The sequence below is a fragment of the Mauremys mutica genome, chromosome 7 (assembly GCF_020497125.1).
Source record: "Mauremys mutica isolate MM-2020 ecotype Southern chromosome 7, ASM2049712v1, whole genome shotgun sequence".
Classification (NCBI taxonomy): Eukaryota; Metazoa; Chordata; order Testudines; family Geoemydidae; genus Mauremys; species Mauremys mutica.
In genome coordinates this window covers 48,068,512-48,089,038 of record NC_059078.1, presented here as the reverse complement: position 1 = coordinate 48,089,038, position 20,527 = coordinate 48,068,512, and the positions used below count along the sequence as shown (strand labels likewise).

General features: G+C 53.5%; 1 protein-coding gene across 2 annotated transcripts in view; it reads right to left on the bottom strand.

Moving 5' to 3' along the window:
* Positions 1-20,527, bottom strand: part of SEMA3G (semaphorin 3G) — a 104,629-nt gene that overhangs the window by 60,294 nt on the left and 23,808 nt on the right. Inside the window, exon 1 of one of the 2 annotated variants that reach the window (XM_045024753.1) lies at positions 16,381-16,633. The exons of the other annotated variant lie outside the window; for it this stretch is intronic. Coding sequence (XP_044880688.1) covers positions 16,381-16,495 — 115 coding nt within the window. The 5' untranslated portion in view covers positions 16,496-16,633. Of the gene's footprint in view, positions 1-16,380; positions 16,634-20,527 lie in introns of those variants that run through there. 2 annotated transcript variants of the gene reach the window in all.

Below are 20,527 nucleotides of genomic sequence, written 5' to 3'. Positions count from 1 at the left end.
GTAACCGTGTTTTATTCTATTTGGGAAAGGCTCCCAGCAGCCTCTAGGGACAGATGTCAAAGCTAACCCCGAGGTTATTATTCTACTTCCAGCTGATGTAGTATGGCTGGATTAGCACCAAGCAGAGGCCTCAGGTACCAGGGTTGCAGCATCTCTCACCCATGAGAGCCTGGCAGTCTTGGAAAGAATTTCAACTCCAAGGGTATCTGTAACACAGCCCTGCTCCCCAGCTCTGCCCCACACTCGAGCCTGTCCCTTTCCCAATGGCCTCTGCAGCATCTGATCCCCGAGGTTCAGGGAGAGGGTTGGGAGGAGGGTCTGGCAGCTGGAATGATGTTGCTCTAGGTTCAATTGTGTAAACGGTTGCTCTCGCCACAATGGATTCCCTCTCCTGGCCCATTCGATCAAAGACAGGGAAGATTCTACAACTGGTCCGATAGATGAGGCCAAGGTACAGGGATGAGGAGGGTAGGAAAACAGCTCAGCCTATGGAGAGATGCTCTGGGCCTTTCTTCTCAGACTGGGGAAAACCAAAGCAGAATCTGTGCCCTTATTTATGCATCTCCCCACACTGATGCCCTACAGGAAACTGACTTGCCTCCCTCCAGGGCATCGGCTCTGCTGCAGCGGAGCCGGGGAAGGGTTGGTTGGGGCTTGTCAATACGCACACCAACCCACATACACAGCAATGCACTCACTCATCCACGCACACCCTTGGCTAGCGGCTTACCACCATCCACTTGCGGAGAAACACACACGCACAGACACATACACACACTCAGACACACCAGTGCACAAGTATTTACCTAGACATACCAAACCACAAAACCAGTCTGCACACACATTAGAGAAACCAAGAACACAAACGGCAACACGCGCAGAAATCCAAAGACACACAGCCAATACACAGGCATAAGCAGACACAAACACACCACCATGCAGACCTTAACACAAATGCCGTTGGCCAAGTAATTACAAAAGGCAGCATTAGTTAAAAAAGAAATCAAAGTGGATGCAAGAGGAAGATACCAATGTACACTCACTCTCACACACACCGCACCTGCCTCCTCGCAGAGATGGGATGGGAAGTCCCATTCACAGGTTCTGTCCCCTGGGTACCACGTCAAGCGAGAGATGGAGCACATTAGCTCCAAATCCTCTATTAGAGACATAGCCCGTCGCGCTGGCAATCCCAGTGCCCAGTGCCAGGAAAAGAAACCCACAGAGACATCTCCAGGGCACAACCCTTGCACTGACACCCTTCTCCGAAGGGCTGGTTTTAGGGACTCCTGGCCAAAAGCACCAACACCTGGCCCCAACCCCCATCCCCGCTCCTGCTGTGGGAGTCACAGCCCCAGTCTCCTCTGCCACAGAGCCTTGTTTGAGGATTGTGGGGGAGGGCAGGGGAGATGAGCGGCGATCTTAGTGCAGCTGCTCTATAAGGCAGACAGACCCCTGCTCTCCCTTCTCATTCCCATGGAAGTCAGGACGTGCATATATGAAAGGGGTGGGGGAAGTGTTGCTGGTAGGTTTCTTCCGAGTCATGCTTGGACCACCAGCCCAGGACTGAACAGACTTTTGGCTCTGGATCAGAGCTACATGGCTGGCCCCAATCTGCACGCTGGCAGATCCTACCCACCAAGCCGTCGGTAACACTGCAGCTTAGGCCCAGCCTCTGCAGTCTCTTTTGATCCCATGTTTGGGAGACAGCTGTGCTAGGGAATCAAGGATCCCATCACTCAATACCTCACCCCTAGATCTTCAGCCAAACTTCAACGCAGACCCAGCCAGAGTGGGAAAACAGTTGGTTTTCTCCTCTCCCCCACATTGCTGGTGCCTCTATTATTTCCAGTTCCAACCTGGGCCCTGATCCTCAGCTGCTCTTCCTTCCGCATAGCTATTTACACAAGTGCAGGGTAAGTGCTGAAGGCTCCTGTGGTGATCACACACGCTCTGTGCTGGAGTACGGAACACAAGGTATGGGGAGAACGAGGGTCCAGCCAGGGCTGCGCAGATACCCCTGCAGTGCAGCCATGCAAACAAAGCCCAGAGTTACATGCTTCACTACCCAACCTCAGTACCAAACAACCAGGGACATCAGCCAATGGAGGACAAATCCGCCTGCCACCACAGCTGCACCCTCCCCCCATTCTCAGTGTAATTCCAGCTGTGGAGTTTCCATCACTCAGCCAGGAAGTTTCCCCTGGTGGTGGATGGAGGGAGCCAGGGAGATCTCAGCATTATACCTTTACACTTCTTTACCATACGCTAGTGCTGAGCTAATGCAGCATGTTCTCTGGAGGAGACACACACACTGTGCTCTCTTGTGGAGACTTCTTTGGTCTTTCCCTTAACCTAAACGAAAGGGTATTTTATGGAGAGGCAACCCAGCCTAGTGCGTAGTGCACCAGCCGGCAAGCCATGAAGCCTGGGTTTCTAGTCCCAACTTTCCCCTGGCCTGCTGGTAAGTTGTTTCTCTTTCTTCTCCCTATTTAGGCTGTGAGCAATCTGGGCCAGGGGTGGGTTTGTACAGCACTTGGCGGCATGGAGCCCTGACTTTAGTACTGCTGTACGGAATAGTAGTGCTTCAAGCTGAAAGTCTGGCAGACGGCTGCTGGGTTGTGCATGGAAAACATAACACTCTGCTTCCTTCCAAACCAGCATCCTTCCCCTTCTCACAATGACCGCTTGCGTCCTTCTGCTTGTCCCATCTGATCGCACACGGGCCTCTTCTTCGCTACACTACCCACATGGCCTCCTCCTCCCCAGATCCTCCCTGGACCCCCCAGGCTGCTGAGCCTCCCAAGGACGTTCTCACAGAGCATTCAGACAGGCGTGCTCTCTTCCAGGGATACAGCCTGGGCAGGGAAAGCGAACTGCCCTAGAGTCCCCAGAGCTAGGCACCGGCTCCGTCGACTACAGATAGCTCGGCCAACAAGCTCCTCTTTTGCACCAGTCGCGGAGTTCTGCAGGTGCCTCAGACCTAACCCCACCAGAGCAGGGGTCTTTGCTTCCTCTTTGGCACAGCACCACCTACTGGCAGGGGCAGGGATGAACAGCTGCAGGCTCCCCCAACATCGTGCTGAATCTCAAAGCAGTGCTAGACTCACCGCTTAGATTTGCTTTTCCATTTGCTGCAAAGTTATAGCCCTGCAATTTCCTCAGCCCAACAGGATTTCCCTCCCCGTGGTTGTTGTCAGGCCTTCAAAGAGCCACAGAGACTGGCACAGCTCCTGGCAGGCCAGGAGATTCCCAGGGCAGGGACTCGGCTGTGCAAATCAACAGGATGCACGCAGATGGCAAGCCATGCCGCCTGGGACAGGGGCGCGGATCCTACTGTCCAGCCACTGGCTGGACGTGTAGCATCAACAGCGATGCCCAATGGGCAGAGCCATGGGCTGCACGCACTCTCCTACACACGCTCAGATAGCGAGCCATTCCCCCAGGGAAAATCCAGCCCCAAAGTCACATCCATGCTGGGCACCTGGTGCAGCAAAACTACCATCGAGTTCAACAGAGGCATGAGCCTTACATGTGTGGTCACTGGCTAACCAGCTGCCAAGCACCGCTCAAGGTTCCCCCAGCTACCCAACTCGCCTTGCTGCTGTGTCCACCACACCATCATACCTGGCTGCTCTTCCAAGCCCTCCCCCACTACGGACCTGGCCTCAGAGGTCTCATGGTTCCTCCAGCCCCCTGGAAGGGGCCGTGGTGTTTTTGTTATTAAACAGCAATAATATTTTCCCATCTCAGAATAACATTGGCAAGGCCCCTCGCTCTTTTATTGGTTCAGAAAACTTTCCCCAGGCAAATTCCTCCGCAGGCTGGGAGCTTTTATATTTGCATTAATCCTCCAGCGTGTCTGCGATGAGCAAAGGGGTGGGGTGAAGGGAGAGGGGCCTGCTCCCTGCCTGAGACCAAGGGCCCCCGCAGAGAGTCTGGGCTTCTCCCCAACACCCAGGAGAGCCATGGATTTCCCCTCGGAACGATCAACTCTCGTGACCCATAGTGGGAAGATCCACCCAGGCGCACTCACCCTCACGGCAGGGACGCCTCAGACCTACCACCCTCCGCACCCCAGACTCTAGCTGGAATCTCAGACTCTGTGGATTAGGTCCGGCTCAAAAGGCGCCATACCCAAAGGGTATCAGTCCCTCTCCATCATAGTAATCGTACCCAAGGTCTAGAGGGGGGTCACGCTGCAGGAGGTGAGATGCAGCGTGATCCACCGCACAAAGTCCCCACTCTGGGGGCAAGCAGTGCTGGGCTGCGGCAGCGGCTTGCTGGGGAGCTGTGTCGCTGGAGATGCCATCTAGAGTTAGACCCAAGCCCAACATTTGGATTTGGAGCCAGTCGTCCCCAAACTTAGCTCAGGAGTTCGGATTCAGGTCCCTCTTCATAATCTGGGCATGCTCCCCCGCTGCACCCTCAAACCACCTCGTCAGGGGAGAGGAGGCATGACGCTGCCGCGCTGCACCTAGGAGAGGACGGAGCAGATCAATGAACTGCCAGCTGGGGGGATGGGAGAGGTACAGTACTGGGTGGCAATTGGGGGAGGGAGTGGGATGGGGGTGTAAAGTATGCATCTATAGTATGCACAAGAGGGGAGGATGGGAGAAGTAGCAGTACCATACTGGCTGCACAGTGAATTTCTGCCCCATTGATTTGCAGGGCCGTTCAGATCCCACTGGGACAGAGAAGAGCTCCAGAGTTAATTCCCTTAACACTCCCCTCTTTACTGCCCCCACTTACCAAGCCAGGGGGAAGAACCAGGACTCTGTGTCAAGGGCCCTTCCCTCAACCCCATAACTGCACTGCCTGATGCTGCTAGCAGAGAGATCCCACAGTGCGGAGCCAATCCAAACAGCTTCTCCAGGCGTCCACCCTGCCTCCTGCCATGCTCCCCGCTCTTGCAGCCCTCCATTATTTTGTCTGCGCAGTATTTGGAGAAGTGACAGGAGCCTGGTTCTCCTGACCCAGCCTCTGTTTTGTCTAACAGCAGGACCGTGAGCAGGACAGAGCAGGCTGCTGCTGGCGGGATGGATGGGAAACTGCAGGGAAGTGGGGCATAGGTTTGGAGCCCACGTGATGCAGCCTGAGCATCTCTCTCCCTGTCTCTCTGGTCCTCCCCCTGGAGCCCCTCTCTCAACCAGTTCACCTTTGGGAATAGTCACTCATCAAAGACACCCCCAGACAAAACCCAGCCCTTGGGAACACTGACAGGCCATGTGATCCTGTGATCCCCACACACCGCAGGGCTACAGCAGCTCGAGATCACCCCTACACACACTCACCCACCCAGAGCAATGCAACCTTCTTCTCATGAAGCTGGCTTTGCAATGCCTCATTCCCTGCCCCTCCCCCCGCCCCCCACAACTCTTCCCTGGAGTCATTCCTGGCCTCCACTGGTGGAAGGGAGAGGGGTTGGCACCAAAGCATCCCCACCTCCATGACAAGGGTGGAGAAACCTTCCTCCCCTTGCTTGGTCCTCTGGCGGGCTCTACCCTGGAAAGGGACTTGAGTGAAAACCAGCATGTCAGCAGTCGGCCTCCCGACGTGGAGGCAGAGCTGCCGGGCTCAGCGGTGAGACACACTTACACCCGTTAGCCTGTCATAGCCAGAGCCTCGTCCAGCTTGTGCATCAGCAAGAGGTTTGGATACTGTGCAAAACCCACCCAAGACAACAGATGTCACATGGGTGTCACTGAGGCAGCATTTAGTCTAAAGAGCTTTTATTACTGGGGATGTTGCAGGAGAAGAAATGAACCCAGCTTGACTTTCAGATCCCAGGGTGAAGGACGGAACCAAGGGGCTGGGGGAAATAAAGGTTTCTTGTTAAATTTAAACTGAACACATGTGCTCTGGAGCCCCCCAGGAGACACTGAGCATGGCAACCCAGGACTGCACTTTAAATGAACATCAAAGCCTTGCTGGGGAGGAGAGGAATGGTAAAGTAAATGCTAACACCTAGCTGGTCTCTCGCGCCTTCCATTGGAGGATCTCAAAGCACTTTTAACAACATTAATGATTAAGCTCCATCCCCGCCCCATGTGACAGGGCCATATCGACACAGATGGGGAAACGGAGCCACATGAAGTTGACGTGGTTTGCTCAGAGTCATATTACCAGTTAGCAACTGAGCCAGAAGAGTAGCCAGGTCCTCTGCCTCCCAGGCCTGTGCCTTACCCAGCTCCCCCTCTTTGCTTTTAGAGCACAAAGCCCCATTACACCTCCGGCTGGTCAGAGAGCAGCACATGCCCTGTTTTCTCCAGGAGGCAGGGGATCCAAGGGAAGGCCCTCGGCCATGCCACCGAGCTGCTAATAACCTGGAGTTTCCTTCCTCTCCAGAAATACCCAGGTTATCAATTTGACTTGGCTACTGTAAACCCAGAAGTGGAACTCTGGGGGAGGGAGAAGACTCTCCTTTTAGCCCCATCATGTACTAGTGACAGAAGCAGTGAGGACACAGTACAGCTATGGCAGGTTCATGGGGTGAGAGAGATGTTCCCTTTGCTAGTCCCAGCCATGGGAGCATCATTCACACCCCACCCACTCCCAATACTTCCCTCTCTGGGAACCAGCCTCTGGCCCCTTTTGATCCTGCAAAGAACACGAATCCAGAGCCCGCTTGCAGAGTCTGTGGCAATACGGGATGTAGTCACAGCATGGAACAGGGAGTCAATAAGCCCGAGTTTAAGTCCAAGCTCTATTATGCCCCCTCTGAGTGACCTTGGGCAGGTCATGGCACCTCCATGCTTCAGTTTCCCCATCTGTAAAATGAAGATGATGGTACTGACACTGCTATGCTAGGCTTTGAGATCCTTCTATAGGAGTCCAATATCAGAGGGGTAGCTGTGTGAGTCTGGATCTGCAAAAAGCAACAAAGAGTCCTGTGGCACCTTATAGACTAACAGATGTATTGGAGCATGAGCTTTCGTGGATGAATACCCACTTCGTCAGATGCACGTCGGTATTCACCCACGAAAGCTCATGCTCCAATACGTCTGTTAGTCTATAAGGTGCCACAGGACTCTTTGCTGCTTTCTATAGGAGTGACGCAGTATTAAGGTACTGGGACACAGGGCCCTGTAAGCCATGCACTTCGTCAGTCTGCCCCCTCCAGAGAGCAATTTTGACATCAGGGAGTGCCTAGGTGCCAACCCCTTTCCCCTAGCCAGATCTCTGCCCTGACTGGCCAGTTCTTTGCTGGCATGATACAAGCAGAGCATTGGGATCCCCATGTAATTCAACCCTCTACAGTAATGCATACGCACAGTTTTCATTACTACAGTGCCTTTCCCTTGGAATTCCTTGACTTCACCACCTCATAACTACATGCCCAAGCCTGCAGCCCATACTTAGCTACAACTCCCATGGACTGATGGGAGCTTTCCCTGGGGAGGACAAAGCAGGAACCACAGGATCAGGCTCTAGTTTTTGGCTGAATTATTGCAGGACGACAGGGCGCACAGGTTGGAACAAGAGCAGTATCACCATGTAGCATTTTATGGCGTAAATCTCCAATCAGCCCTTAATTTGCTCCAGCTGAGGAGCTGGCCGTATACATTCCGAGAGCTTTCCAGCTATTAACTAAGTCAAGCTCATGCCCACACAGGGAAGCATTGCTATCCCCACTTCACTGGTGGCGAAACGGAGGCACCGTCCTACATTATTAATTATAGTAGCACCTAGAGGGCCACCAAAAGCCTAAAACAGATAAAGGATGGGAGGAGAAATGGCTCGCCCCAGGGCAGAGTTTGTCACTAACCAACCCTGGACTAAAACTCAGGCTATCCTGATGCCCAGGCCAGGACCAGCTTCCCTAGGCCATACAGTCTCAGACCCAGGATTACACAGCAAGTGAGTGGCCAGAGGCCCATACTGCCTCTTGCTATAAAGGCTGGTGGCACAGAGGGGGGGAAGCATAGGCTGAAATTTCCAATGCTGCCCAGCTCCTGTTAATTTCAGTGGGGTGCACAAATCCATCAGCTCTGAGAATCTCAGCCATCTTTTGCACGGAGGCAGCAGCCTCTCTCTCTTCAGAGGAAGCAGCGGCTCAGCACCCAGCCAGCCCTATGAATCCTCTGTAAACAGGCAGGGGCACCTTGAGAAGGTGGGGGAGGAGCGGGACCTTCCCAACCACACAGCTGGTGGTGCCCTGGCATTGGGCACACACCCCCAGGAAGGACGCTGCAGGGGGAGTGAGAAGGTGCAGTGAATGCTTTGTTCCACGCAGCCCGTGCCTCAGGGAGAACTAACTGGTCCCACAGCACCAGGGCTGGGGCAGCTTCCTTCCCTCCCTCCAGCCAGCCAGATTCTGGCTCCAGGCACTCCAGCAGGCTTTGGCATCACCTCTGGTTGTTGCACAATGGGTCCTGTTCTTCGAAAAGGCTACTCTGGCTCCCTGTTCCAGCCAATCACAGCCTTCTAGCAGGAAACTCCCAGCTAGCCACAGAAGAGACTATATTCCCCCTATTGCCAGCCACTGGAGTTATGCTGCTTCCCTGAATAGCAGGAGAGCAGCTCTGATGGGAGTTTCCTTTAACTACAGAAAATGTGTCCGGCCAGGTACTGGGACTCAGGACTCCTGGGTTCTCCTCCAGAGTCTCTGCCAGACTCGCTGTGGGACTCCAGGCAAGTCACCTCACCTCTCTGCATGGCAGCTCCTCCAGGGTAACATGAATGATATTGACCCACTTCCCAAGGGGAATCAGAAAGCCCCATTAATTAGTGCTTCTCAAAAATCACAGCTCAGCTGCAGAGATTAATCCTGGCTGGGCTGGGCCAGTCTCAGATCAGCCAGCGATCAGCTGTTCCGATGGACAAACGCGTCCAGCTGGCGATGGAGCAGCTTGCGTAGCTGAGGCAATGAAGAGCGCCCTTTGGCAGGGCCATGACTGGGCAGGGCTACTTGCAGAGCAATCGACGTCAGGGTGGGGATTTGAAAGTGCCTAGAAAAACCGGCTGTTAAACAGCGAGTCTCACCCCTCACTGCAGTACTAGAATTGTTCCGATTCACTTCTGGATTCTTTAACGTCATCATTGCAAACCAAAGACATTCAGGAGCTGAGCAATGTGCTAGGGCAGCTGGGAAAAGAGAGGGGGTGGGGAACATGGGGAAGAAAGGGGAAATAAATCCCATCGGATCTGTTTTAGACCCAAGTGGACCAGAGTGGTGGATTAGCCGAGTTCAGCAATGGAGAGGGCCCGCCGTTGGTAATGCTTGCCAGCAGGGGTCACTGTAGCCATGGGGAGGAGGCAATATGGCCCACACAATAGACTGGGAGTCGAGGGGCTGTTTAGCCACTGAGAGCTGTGACAAAGCAGGCCTGCAGCTGATCCGCTCTGCCCTCTCCAGCAGGGGTCGCCAGTGAGCATAGCACTACAGGAGGCCACGCTTCAACCAGCCAGGGGACAAGCGGACACAGTGCGTACTACATGCGTATGCACAGTTGGTGACAGGAACAGCCACCCTGCTTTACAGCCAGCGGCTCCCTGCGGAGAGCTGCGGGAAAGCTCCGAGCACGTCCCCAGGTGGGAGGAAAGGGGGAAGGCGTCAAAAGCACCATTAATCGCAGGGCTCCAAATCTGCTCCAGTATTTCCTGCCAGGGTGGGTGGGGAAGTGAGAGTCGTGGGTCAGGGCGAGAGGTTCTTCCCCCAGGCCAGAGAGCATTTGTGCTCAGTGGGAGCCGCTCTCTTCCTAGCGGCATGGGGCTGCTGCTGCTTGTAATTACAAAGCACAGGGATACAGCCCTTGGCATTTCCAGTGCGACACGCTTCCAAACTCCCCTACACATTTCTGCAGCACCCTCCCCCTCCAGGAGGTGCTGGGCTCTGGGAGCTGCCCTGCTGGGGTCCTTGCCAAGCAGGAGGTTCCCAGTCTTTGGGGGCATCAAATTTGGGTGACCAGATGTCCTGATTTTATAGGGACAGTCCCAATTTTTGGGTCTTTTTCTTATATAGACTCCTATTACCCCCCACCCCATCCTGATTTTTCACATTTGCTGTCTGGTCACCCTACATCAAATCAAGGACAGTTTGTTTTCTGTGGGTCTCTTTCTGACTAACAAGCCACAGCATGTTGTGCACATAAATCAAGGGGATACATCCTTGCGCTAGAAACCACAGGCCAGTGGGAAGGGCCAGGAGCCACATTCCTTTCCAAGTGATCACAGGAATCCTGCCCAGGTTCTTCCCCTCCTCTTACGGGATGTATCCAGAGTCCACTCCAGGTGGGCACAGGACTCCAGCTCAGGTTTTACTCCCTACACAGAGTCCTCTCCAGTAGGACATGGAAATCCAGTTCAGGTTCCCCTCCACACAGGTGCTGTCCTCAGTCCACCCCAGGTGGGCAGTGGTGCCCAGTTCTGATGGTTCTCCTCTCACTGGGCTCACACTTGGTCCTCTCCCAGTGCATCTTCTAACTGGCTCAGGCCAGCTCCATCCCTGGGAGCATTTATCAGGACGGCTGCTCTGGGGCGGGATTCTCAACAGCACCAGCCTGAAATCCTGTGAAGAACCGACCCTGGGTGCGCTGGCCTGTGCTTTGGCTGCCTGGATCTTTGTCCTTGAAGCAGCCCATGGCACAAGGTGCAAAAGAGCCAAAGCACCTGGCGGGAGGCAGAGAGAGACAGTCCCGCAGTCGATCTGCCACGTGCTCGGGAACGGCCCATCGGTTCTGGGACCGGAACCCCTCATTCGGAGGTTCACACCTGACTATCCCTACATGAGTCCCATGAACCCCACTCCAGAGAGAAAGGCAGGGTGCTATCTTGCAGCCTCCTCATTCTCCAGAGCCACATTCCTCTCCCACTCACACCAGTGCAGGCTCATTAAAGCCAACAGGTGTAACCCAGAGTTCAGCCCCAGTTGAGTAGCTGAGAACTGGGAACCACGCAGCGAGGGGCCAGCATGCCCAGCAGTGTCCGTGTGTCCATCCTGTACAATGGCACAGCTCCCTGCTGGAAGCAGGAGATACAGTGGGAACTCAGGAAGGCCTGACAATACACTGAAGTTCAGGAACTATTTGGCTGGCTCACAGCTGAGCGGCTGGATTAGCCGCTGGGCGATGGGGAAGTAAGGTGGCACGTGTTCAACCTCATGGCGCATGGGCCAGCTCCAGCCCTGGGGTAACTCCCCTGACTTCAGCAGTTACAATAGGGTTGAGACTGGCCTGACATGTTCACAGCCAAGTAGGAGAGAATTCAGCTGCCCCTAGAAAGGAGGGGCTCAAACTCTTCCTGCCCTTTGGAGCTACCAGCCAGCATCCCCCACACACACTGCTGAGCACTCCCTCCCAGAGCCTCCCCTGCCCTATCCCTGACATGAACCTGCTGTGCCTCCGGCTGGCCGACAGCCCCATTCACCTCCACCCTGCAGCACGTACCCACGCACGGCAGCCTTCCCCTGGAACATAGCCAGACCCTACCCCAGAGCTCTGGGGCCACCTGCCTTTCACCTCTATGTGGAACCAGAAACACCCCCAACCAGGGTGGGAAATGGGGGTGGCGGGACCCCTGGGGCACACCCCTGCAGTGCTGAACAGCAGGGAGGTCTGGGCAGGACCCCACAGCAAGACATGGTCCACTGTGGTTATAACAGCCAGTGCTGCACGAACCGCACTGTGTCACATTCCACACGCTAAAGGGGCTGTTTGATTTGCCTTCCTTCAAAGCAGCGAGGCCAAAACAGCCTCACCTCCGCCTTGGACAGCCTCCCTCTCACCTCTAGCCCTCCCGGCTTCCTTTCCCTTGTAGTCTATTTTTAAACAGCTAATCGTTCCGCGCTGGAGTTTATTTTTTAAGCAGGAGATTCTCACGGTCACCCTGGCAGATTTCCCCACGCAGAACTGCTCATAAAGCAATGACGAAGGCAGCAATGACGAAGGCAGCCCATTACTCCCACCTACCCTTCTGTGTGGGAAAAGCTCCCAGGCAAAAATCCTGAAAGCCACCAACTTAACCTCCTTCAAGGCCCCCCTGGCAACTCCCCTCTGCCTTTATGCACAGAGAAAGCTGCCAGCTGATAATCATTTAGCAGGTGGGGAGTTGAGATCGCTGCTCCTGAATGGCTAAGAATTGCCTATAGGGTGACCAGATAGCAAGTGTGAAAAATCGGGACGGGGGTGGGGGGTAACTGGCGACTATATAAGAAAAAGCCCCAAATATCAGGACTGTCCCTATAAAATCGGAACATCTGGTCACCCTAATTGCCTACATCCTTCTATCATAGCTTCTCCTTCAGCGCCAGAAGGCTTGTCTTTTAGACTGCAAGTTCTCTGGGGCAGGGACATTCATATAACACCAGGGTCCCCGGTGCTACCAGTACAGAAAGGTTAATTAGGGATACATTTCAAAGGTAATGTTAATTAGTAACTAGATACATTTCAAAGGTAGTACATTTAAAGGGGGAGGGAGAAAAATATTGTTTTTAAATGCAACATAGTTAACTTGTGGAACTCACAGCAGCAGGAACTTACTGAGTTAAGCTGCAGTAAAGGAGAAGATGCTCCTGTGCCTAAGAAATGGGTATCATTCTCAAGAGCACCTAAGTGACTTTGGAGCATAGGTCTCATTTTCAAAATGACTCAAGCACTCAGGCACTTTTTGAAAATGTTACACAGCAAATAAAGTTGCTCAGATACAATTATAATCCCTAGATCTCATCAAGCACTTTTCATCAGCAGATCTCTCAGCACTTCACAAAGGAGGTCAGACTTATTATTCCTGTTTTACAGATGGGGAAACTAAGGAACAGGGAGGTCATGTGACTTACCCAAAGTCACCCAGCAGGCCAGTGATAGAGAAAGGAACAGAACTCAGTGCTCCATCCACTAGGCAACACTGCTCTCATTTCTCAGGCTTAAGGACATACACTGTTCAACAGCTGAGCTCAGGAAGATCTGTTCTCCCATGGGACAGTACTGCACAAGACCCAGGCATTGGCCAGCCAGGATGTGGGTCTGTCCCAGCATGGCAGCTGCCATGTGCACGGTAACAATGTCCCCTGCTCAAAGAGCAGGAACCAATTCAATACCCTCAGTTCTTTCAGTCCCAGCAGGACAGCTTCCCAGAATAGGGGTCTCCATTTCCCTCCCCAAGCAAGTAGCAGGCATGGGACTAGGTTCAGAGTAGGATAATTCTGGTCTCTACCTCCCCTGGCCTACTCCAGATACTGTACATGGCCCAGTATCTGGAGTAAGTAAAGCTTTGTGCTTTACTGCCACTGGGATCCAGAGGAGCGGAGCAGGGAAGCCACCCCAAGCAGTCCCAAATCCTGCCCTCCCCTCCTCCCACAAACTGAGCCATTCATGGTTTTCAGGGGAACCTCTCCTTCTGCCTGTAGCTCACAGTGGCCACCTAAGAAGAGAAAGCCTTGACATTCCGCCCTGGCCAGAGGAGCTCTGAGCCAAAGGCCAGAGGAGCTCCCCGCCGAGCCCAGATCTACAAGGAAGCAAGTCACTGGAAACAGCAGGGTCACTTTCCCCAGCTCTGTGGGCTGTTAGCCACCAGATCCACAGCGGCTTGTGTCCCAGCCCCCCTGACATCTGTCCTCTGGGGCAGTGTGCAGCAAACCCTCAAGAGCACTAGACTCGAGCCAGCTCTTCTGTTTCATGTTTCCACCACTCTCCCAGCTGGACTTTCCCCAGTCCTACCCCTCAACGTCTTTTTGAGGGCTGGGAGGCAAGGAGGGAGGGACTATATTGGCTGGCCACAAACTCTTCAGAAATAACCCATCTAATGTGATTTGATCTACAGTCCCCAACCAAAGTCCCCAATCTGAGCCTGATGCATAAGCTGCTGTGCAGCAGACGGTGCCTCTTCGGTGGTACCATATGCACCCAAGGGCCCACGACCCCAAGCCTGTGCCTGCTCATACCAGAATCAATGGGTATTTGACTTACTAGGAGCAGGCCCAGAAAAGGGGGAAAATAAAAGCCAGCCTGACCCTCCAGCTGCAACTCCAACCCCAGCTGTTTTGCCTCTGTCCAGCTCCTAGCTCCAATCAAAACAAGGTGGCAAAACTCCATGGCAAAGGCTGTTCTTGAGGCGTTTCCAGACCCAGCAAAAGGAAGAAGCGTCTCTGATGGCCGGAGAGACCCCACCCTTGGCAGTTTCCCAATGTTGCAGGGGCACAAGGGATGCAAATCAAGCCGCTGCACATCCCAGGGAAGCGTCGGGCGATACAGGGGAATGCTGGCTAACGACAAGGCGCCAGCCTTGCATGCCATTCTCACGCGTACCCAGCACTGGGGCAAGGAGCTGCAGGAAGGTCGCTCACTCTCAGGGGGCACCCGCCAGTCCAGGAAGCAACATTCCTCCTGCTCCTTCTGGATTGGGGCCAGCACACAGCTGGAAAGAGCCTTCTCCGGGCAGAAGGCTGAGAACCAGGCTGCTTTGGCTGCAGTACCAGACACTGGTCACAAGGGGGTGCTGGCTGCAGCTGGGGCAGAGAGGGTATGTGCCTAAACTTCAATGGGAGGCAAGACTGCAGCACATGGAGATATAGCCCAGCTAACTCTGATCCAGATCAAAGCTAGCTTGAGTAACAATAGCGGAGAAGCCACTCCAGCACAGGCCGCTGCAGGGGCTAGCCCAGCCCAAGACACTGGGTACATACTCAGTGGCCACAGCTTCACTGCTGTTGTTACTGGAGCAAGCTGAATCAAAGCTAGCTGGAGTATCTACAAGTGCTGCATGCAGTGCAGACCTGCCTTGAAAGCCATCACCTCCCCTTTTACGCTAAGCACCTGCTCTCAATTTCAAGGTGTTCCCTCACCCATGCAGGACAGGAACAGCCCCAAACCCTCCAGCTACTCACTGTCCCGTTAGCTGCAGCTTCATGCAGCCTTGCAAACTGATCACTGCACTGTGGATCCCCCAGGGACCCGTCACACTATAGTCTCACCCAGGGGATGAAGAAGGAGGAGGGACCAAGGCTGGTGGCGCTCATGTTAGCCAGGTTGGGGATCGTTTCTAAGCAGGATCCCTTCATTTAGGCATTAATCCTGGCCCGGGCACCATTCCATCCCAGCAGGGCAGAGAGAGGGAGTCTCGCAGGTAACACAGACGTGCAGGGTAGCAGACACTCTCCCCGCAGATGGCTACAATCTCGGTTGGCCTATGGCTGCTAGGTTAGCCATTGAGATCGATCCCTGTGCACTCTGGGGACAAGCAAAGCCTGGCAGTGCCTGGGGGCAGGCGGGGCTACTGCCCTTCCTGTTTGAGCCACTGCCTGCTGCTACGAAATGAGAGAATGAGATTTCCCAGCATGAGGGGGGGGGCGTGAACACCCCTCAAGTAATTGCAGGAACTCTCTTCTTTTTCTCATTCCAGCCACACGAGGTGGCTGTAGACCCCCCGGGGGCAGTGAGGGCAAACGGAGCAAACCATTTATAAATCTTAACACTCCCCAACACACACACACACTCCCCCCCCCCCGCTGTAACGAACCCAGTAAATGCCATGTGTCACACTCGCACAGGATGCTCTGCAGTTCCATGGGGTGCCAAGAGTTTGAATACACGCATGCGGTGCACATATCGGTACAGCCACAGGGTCGCAGGGGCTAATTTGTCAGGCATCCAGTGTACACCCAGAGGGAGGAGTGAAGGAGTTAATTGCCAGCACTCCCACTCTGTTCTCAGCAGATCTCAGTGTAATTGGGCTGAGAAGGGGTTATGAGAGCCCGGGGACACCACAGTGAAATGTACACCCTTGCTCTCACCCACACCACCTCACACCTGCCTAGCTGCTCATTATCACCTCCCTGCACCTTCACTGCCACACAAACCCATCCCCACATCCAGCAGGCATTGCTCCCTGCAGGCGCCAGAAATCCCCCCACCCCATCCACCAGTACCTCCACCCTATCCCCAACACACTGGAGATCGCTGCGATCAGGTCAGCGCATGCCCCAACACTTGTTCAGACCCAGGCATAAGCACATGAAGCCAGCAAGTGCCAAGTCAAAAGTGGGAGAAGAGCCAGGGGGCAGCCCAGTGAGGCTTTCAGGTTAAAATCCTCAACACCATCCCCAGAGATGGCAGCTTCCATCAATACAGCTCCATAAGCATTATTACCTTTGCAAGAGAGACAAGGTGGGGGGAGGTAATATCTCATATTGGACCGACTTCTGCTGGTGAGAGAGACAAGCTGTCGAGCTTACAGAGCGCTCTTCTTCGGGTCTGGGGAAGAAAGTGCCTGCCCCACCTTGTCTCTCTAACAGGGTGCCTAGACAGCAAGCGTAAAAAATTGGGACGGGGGGAGGGGAGGAAATAGGTGTTTATATAAGAAAAAGCCCCCAAAATTGGGACATCTGGTCACCCTACTCTCTAATATCCTGGAACCATCATGCCTACACCACCCCCTGCAAATTACCTTTATAAGACAGGCGGAGTCTGGGCACACTCCCCTTGGTCCCTTGGCAGCTGGCGAAGAGATTCCAAAAGAGCCACCAGGTTGCCAGGAGCTGGGAGAGGCAGCTCCACTCCATGCTCACTTGCTGCTCGGCTCTTCCTTTCGAGGCTCCCTAGCCTTTAACTCAATGGGATTCCTTTCCGACCTCCCCACTGCAACGCCTTCCAGGGAGACAGCTGCGAAGATCCCAGCTGGCCAATATGTGCTCATGCAGCCTTCCCCACCCCGCCTCTCCCCAGCCCGCCTGCCATAAGCAGCTGGCTCCAAGGAGTCTACTGGGAAGTTTTATACAGGCAGGGCTCCACCCAGCTCCTTGCAAGGAGACTGACTGCCACAGAGCAAGAGATGGGGGAGACCCGCCTTTCCAAGGACTTCCCCAGCAGCTGCAGCTCTCTGGGATTGAATTCTCTGCGGCTTCTGTGCTCTCTCCCCTACCGAGCTGGCAGAGGCAGCGGGGTTAGTCAGTCACTGCTGGAATGCCACTGAATCCTGCACAGTTACACCAGAGATGGATTTGGTCCTTGGCATGGAGAGGAGTAAAATGAAAGGCAGATTTCTTCCCTAATCTCCTCCAGTATTGGCCCATCAGCCAACCCGCAACCCGGCAGCAGCCTGCCTTCCCTCCCGCAGGCCCAAGAAGACACATTTCTTCCTTTAAAAGGAAGTAGACAGCAGGGCAAAAAGAATGAGTCGGGGTGGGGGAAGGGGGTGTCGGCCAATTTCCCCCTGGAAGCTTATCCCGACCCGTGCTGATCATGGCTGCCAAGAGGCTGAAAGGATCCCAAGGCCTGACCTAGCCACTCATGCCTAGAACAGGTGCCTCCAGGACAGTGACTTGCAGGAGACAGGTTTTATTGCCAACGCCCATGCTGTCCCTGACTTGTGGATCACTCCCGGGCTGCTAATTCAGCCCCAAGCACTATATTAAGGGGCAAAAAGTAAATAGCTAATGCCGCTCAGTCCGCTAACCTGTCTGTCTGGGTTAGCTTTTGTACCGCACTCATCCTAGCAATAGGTGGATATCGAGCGGCACCATGCCGGTATTAAAGAAATGGGAAAGGTTCTGTCTAAGGTATTTAATATGGCTCCCCTCACTGCAGTCTCTGAACACCTCGCATTCTTTATGGCCATGGACCCTGTGAGGCAGGGCAGGGCTGTTATCTCCATTTTACAACTGGGAAACTGAGTCACGGAGAGACTAAGTGACTTGCCTGAGGTCACCCAGGACATCTGTGGCAGAGCAGGGAATTGACTGTGGGTCTTCCAAGTGGCAGGCTAGGACCCTAACCACTGGAGCACACTTCATCTAGCCCAGCTTTGCCATTGACTCTTAGTTGTAAAGTACAGTCTTTCCATGCTCACAGCATCATCTTGTGCAAGTGACTAGAACCACCATTTTCCAAAGGAGCCTCTGGCTGGGGACACCTCCATTTTGGAGTGCCCAATACGAGATACGTAGGGCCCAGGTGGTTTTCACAGGTGCTGACAACTCACCGCTCCAGCTGAAGTCAATGTGCTAAGGAGGCACTTTACAAACAGAGGCAGAGAGACCCAAAGAACAAGGCAGGTGAAGGGCCGGGGGAACCAGATACGACAAACACACTGTGGTCAAGTTGTTACATTTCCACCACTGCCAACCCCAAGTGTTCAAAAAACATGAGCAACATCACAAGATTGAATTAAAAATCACAAGAACTACAAAGAATTTGGGGTCTTTTTCTTTGCCTTCCAGGCGCACACAGATCACAGTTTCAAGCTTTGCTCCACAGCCGAGGGCTAGAAACTTACTTTTTTTTATTTAGATGAAAACTGAGATTCTCTCGTAACCCCATGACTCCAGGATCTGAAGAAAAAACACCACATACAACAAGACTCGCATAAAAACCTAACAGCTAGCAACACTGCCTTTCTCCCCAAGCACTATAAATTACCCACTCCTTAAATCCCCTTCTCTTTGTCAATATTCCACCATTTGGCCACCTCATCTCTCAAATAATCCCTCATGTCTATTCCAGCATCCATATGTCCATCCCTCCAAACAGTCAGCCTTTCCTCTATATAAATCACTCACCAGTAAATGCAACAAACCAGTAGATAACTGAGTCAGCTAGTTTCTTGCAGGCTTTGAGTATGCAGATATTTACAAACCTTACTATGAAAATAAAAGGTTTCATATTTGAGGATGTTTCTCCCCCCCATGACATTGAATATAGTCTTCCTATATCAAAAACTTCCCCAGAAAGGCTATAAAACCAAACATAGCCTCAGTCTTGTGCTAGTGTAGGAGAAATCTAAAGTGAAACTGATTCAAAACAGACTATGAAACTGACCAGCTTAGTTTCAACCTCCAACCTGGTGAAGTGCAAATAGTAAACAAACAGCATTGCCAGGGAAAGTAATAATTGGAGCTATACCAATCTCCTAGAACTGGAAGGGACCTTGAAAGGTCATTGAGTCCAGCCCCCTGCCTTCACTAGCAGGACCAATTTTTGCCCCAGACCCCTAAGTGGCCTCCTCAAGGATTGAACTCACAACCCTGGATTTAGCAGGTCAATGCTCAAACCACTGAGCTATCCCTCCCCCTTTAAGTTTAAGTTTCCTTCCCGTTTTCATCAGTTCTGATGTCCTAAGAACTCAGATCTGAAGCATTTTGAAAATGATTTATAATTGGGGGTATGTCCTTGAATCCCTTGGTAAGGATGGGCAGGTAGCATACATTGTCCCATTCTATAAGGGAGTCAAACGTAAGCTTTTAACATCAGATACCTGCAGCCCAAGCTGGGCACTAGAATAAACATGGCCCGATCATTAGAGAAACTAACTTCAGGGAGGCAGTGGAATGTATGTAGCCTCTAAAAATTAAGCTATCTCTTCAGGAGTTCAAGCCCCCAGTGCTCTGCAGCTTGGCAGTCGCTTGTCCCAGTACAGCATGAAGGTAACACGCTATAGGCTCATTCTCATTTTACACTGAGGCCACTTTCAATGGGTATATCTGTAATTTTTGCCCACTTTAAGGCACCGTCACATTGCCAGAGGGATGTGAAGTGGCCTTAGGAATGGTCCTACAGGGCTGGTCTACGCTACAAAGTTTGCTTAATGCTGTGAAAAATTTCACATCGTGCGATGCAATTAAACTGACTTAAGACCAGATGTGGACACCACTAGGCTGCAGGAAGAATTCTTCTGTCGACCTAGCTACTGCCTCTCGGAGAGGTGGATTTACTAAGGGACGGAAGAACCCTTCTGTGGTAAGTGTCTGAACTACAGAGGCACTACTACAGCACTGATAGTTTACAGTTATACAGGTATAACCTCGAGGCCGTCCTGAGGATTTATGGGGCCTACTCAGTATTATTAAACTGGTGCCCCTACGCCAGTGCATTCAGCTCTGTGAATACTGGTGCCCCTACGCTGGCACAACTGGTGCCCCTGTGAATACAGCCCGTGCCTTCTGCCTAGTAAGGAAACTGCAGTGGGCGCTGGGTGTGCGGGAGCCAACTCGCTCTTACCTGCTGTCCTGGTCATAGGTGTGGACTCCGTGGGTGGGTGCTCTGGGCTGAAGCACCCACGGGGAAAGTTAGTGGGTGCAGAGCACCCACTGGTGCCAAGTTCCCCCCCTCTGCCCCCTCCCCCCATGCCTCTTGCGTGCCGGCGGCCCCGCACTTACCAACTCCTCCCCCTCCTTCTCAGTGCTGCCAGAGTGCCGTGAACAGCTGATTCATGGCATTCAAGCTTCGGGAGGGAGGGGGAGGAGTAGGTACGGGGCGTGCTCAGGGTGGGGAGGAGGCATGGAAGAGGCAGGGCGTGGGTGGAACAGGGGCGGGAAGAGGCGGGGAGAGGGTTTGGCGGAAGGGGTGGAGTGGGGACAGGACCTGGAGCGGACCCAGGGGGTCGAGCACCCCCTGGCAAGATGAGAAGTCGGCACCTATGGTCCCGGTGGCGCCTAAAATTTTCAGGTGCCCTAGGCAGCCATGTATGCTGCGTATGCCTAAGGACCAGGGGCGGCTCTAGGCATTTTGCTGCCCCAAGCACGGCAGGCAGGCTGCCTTTGGCAGCCGCCTGTGGGAGGTCCGCAGAAGCCGCGGGACCAGCAGACCCTCCGCAGGCA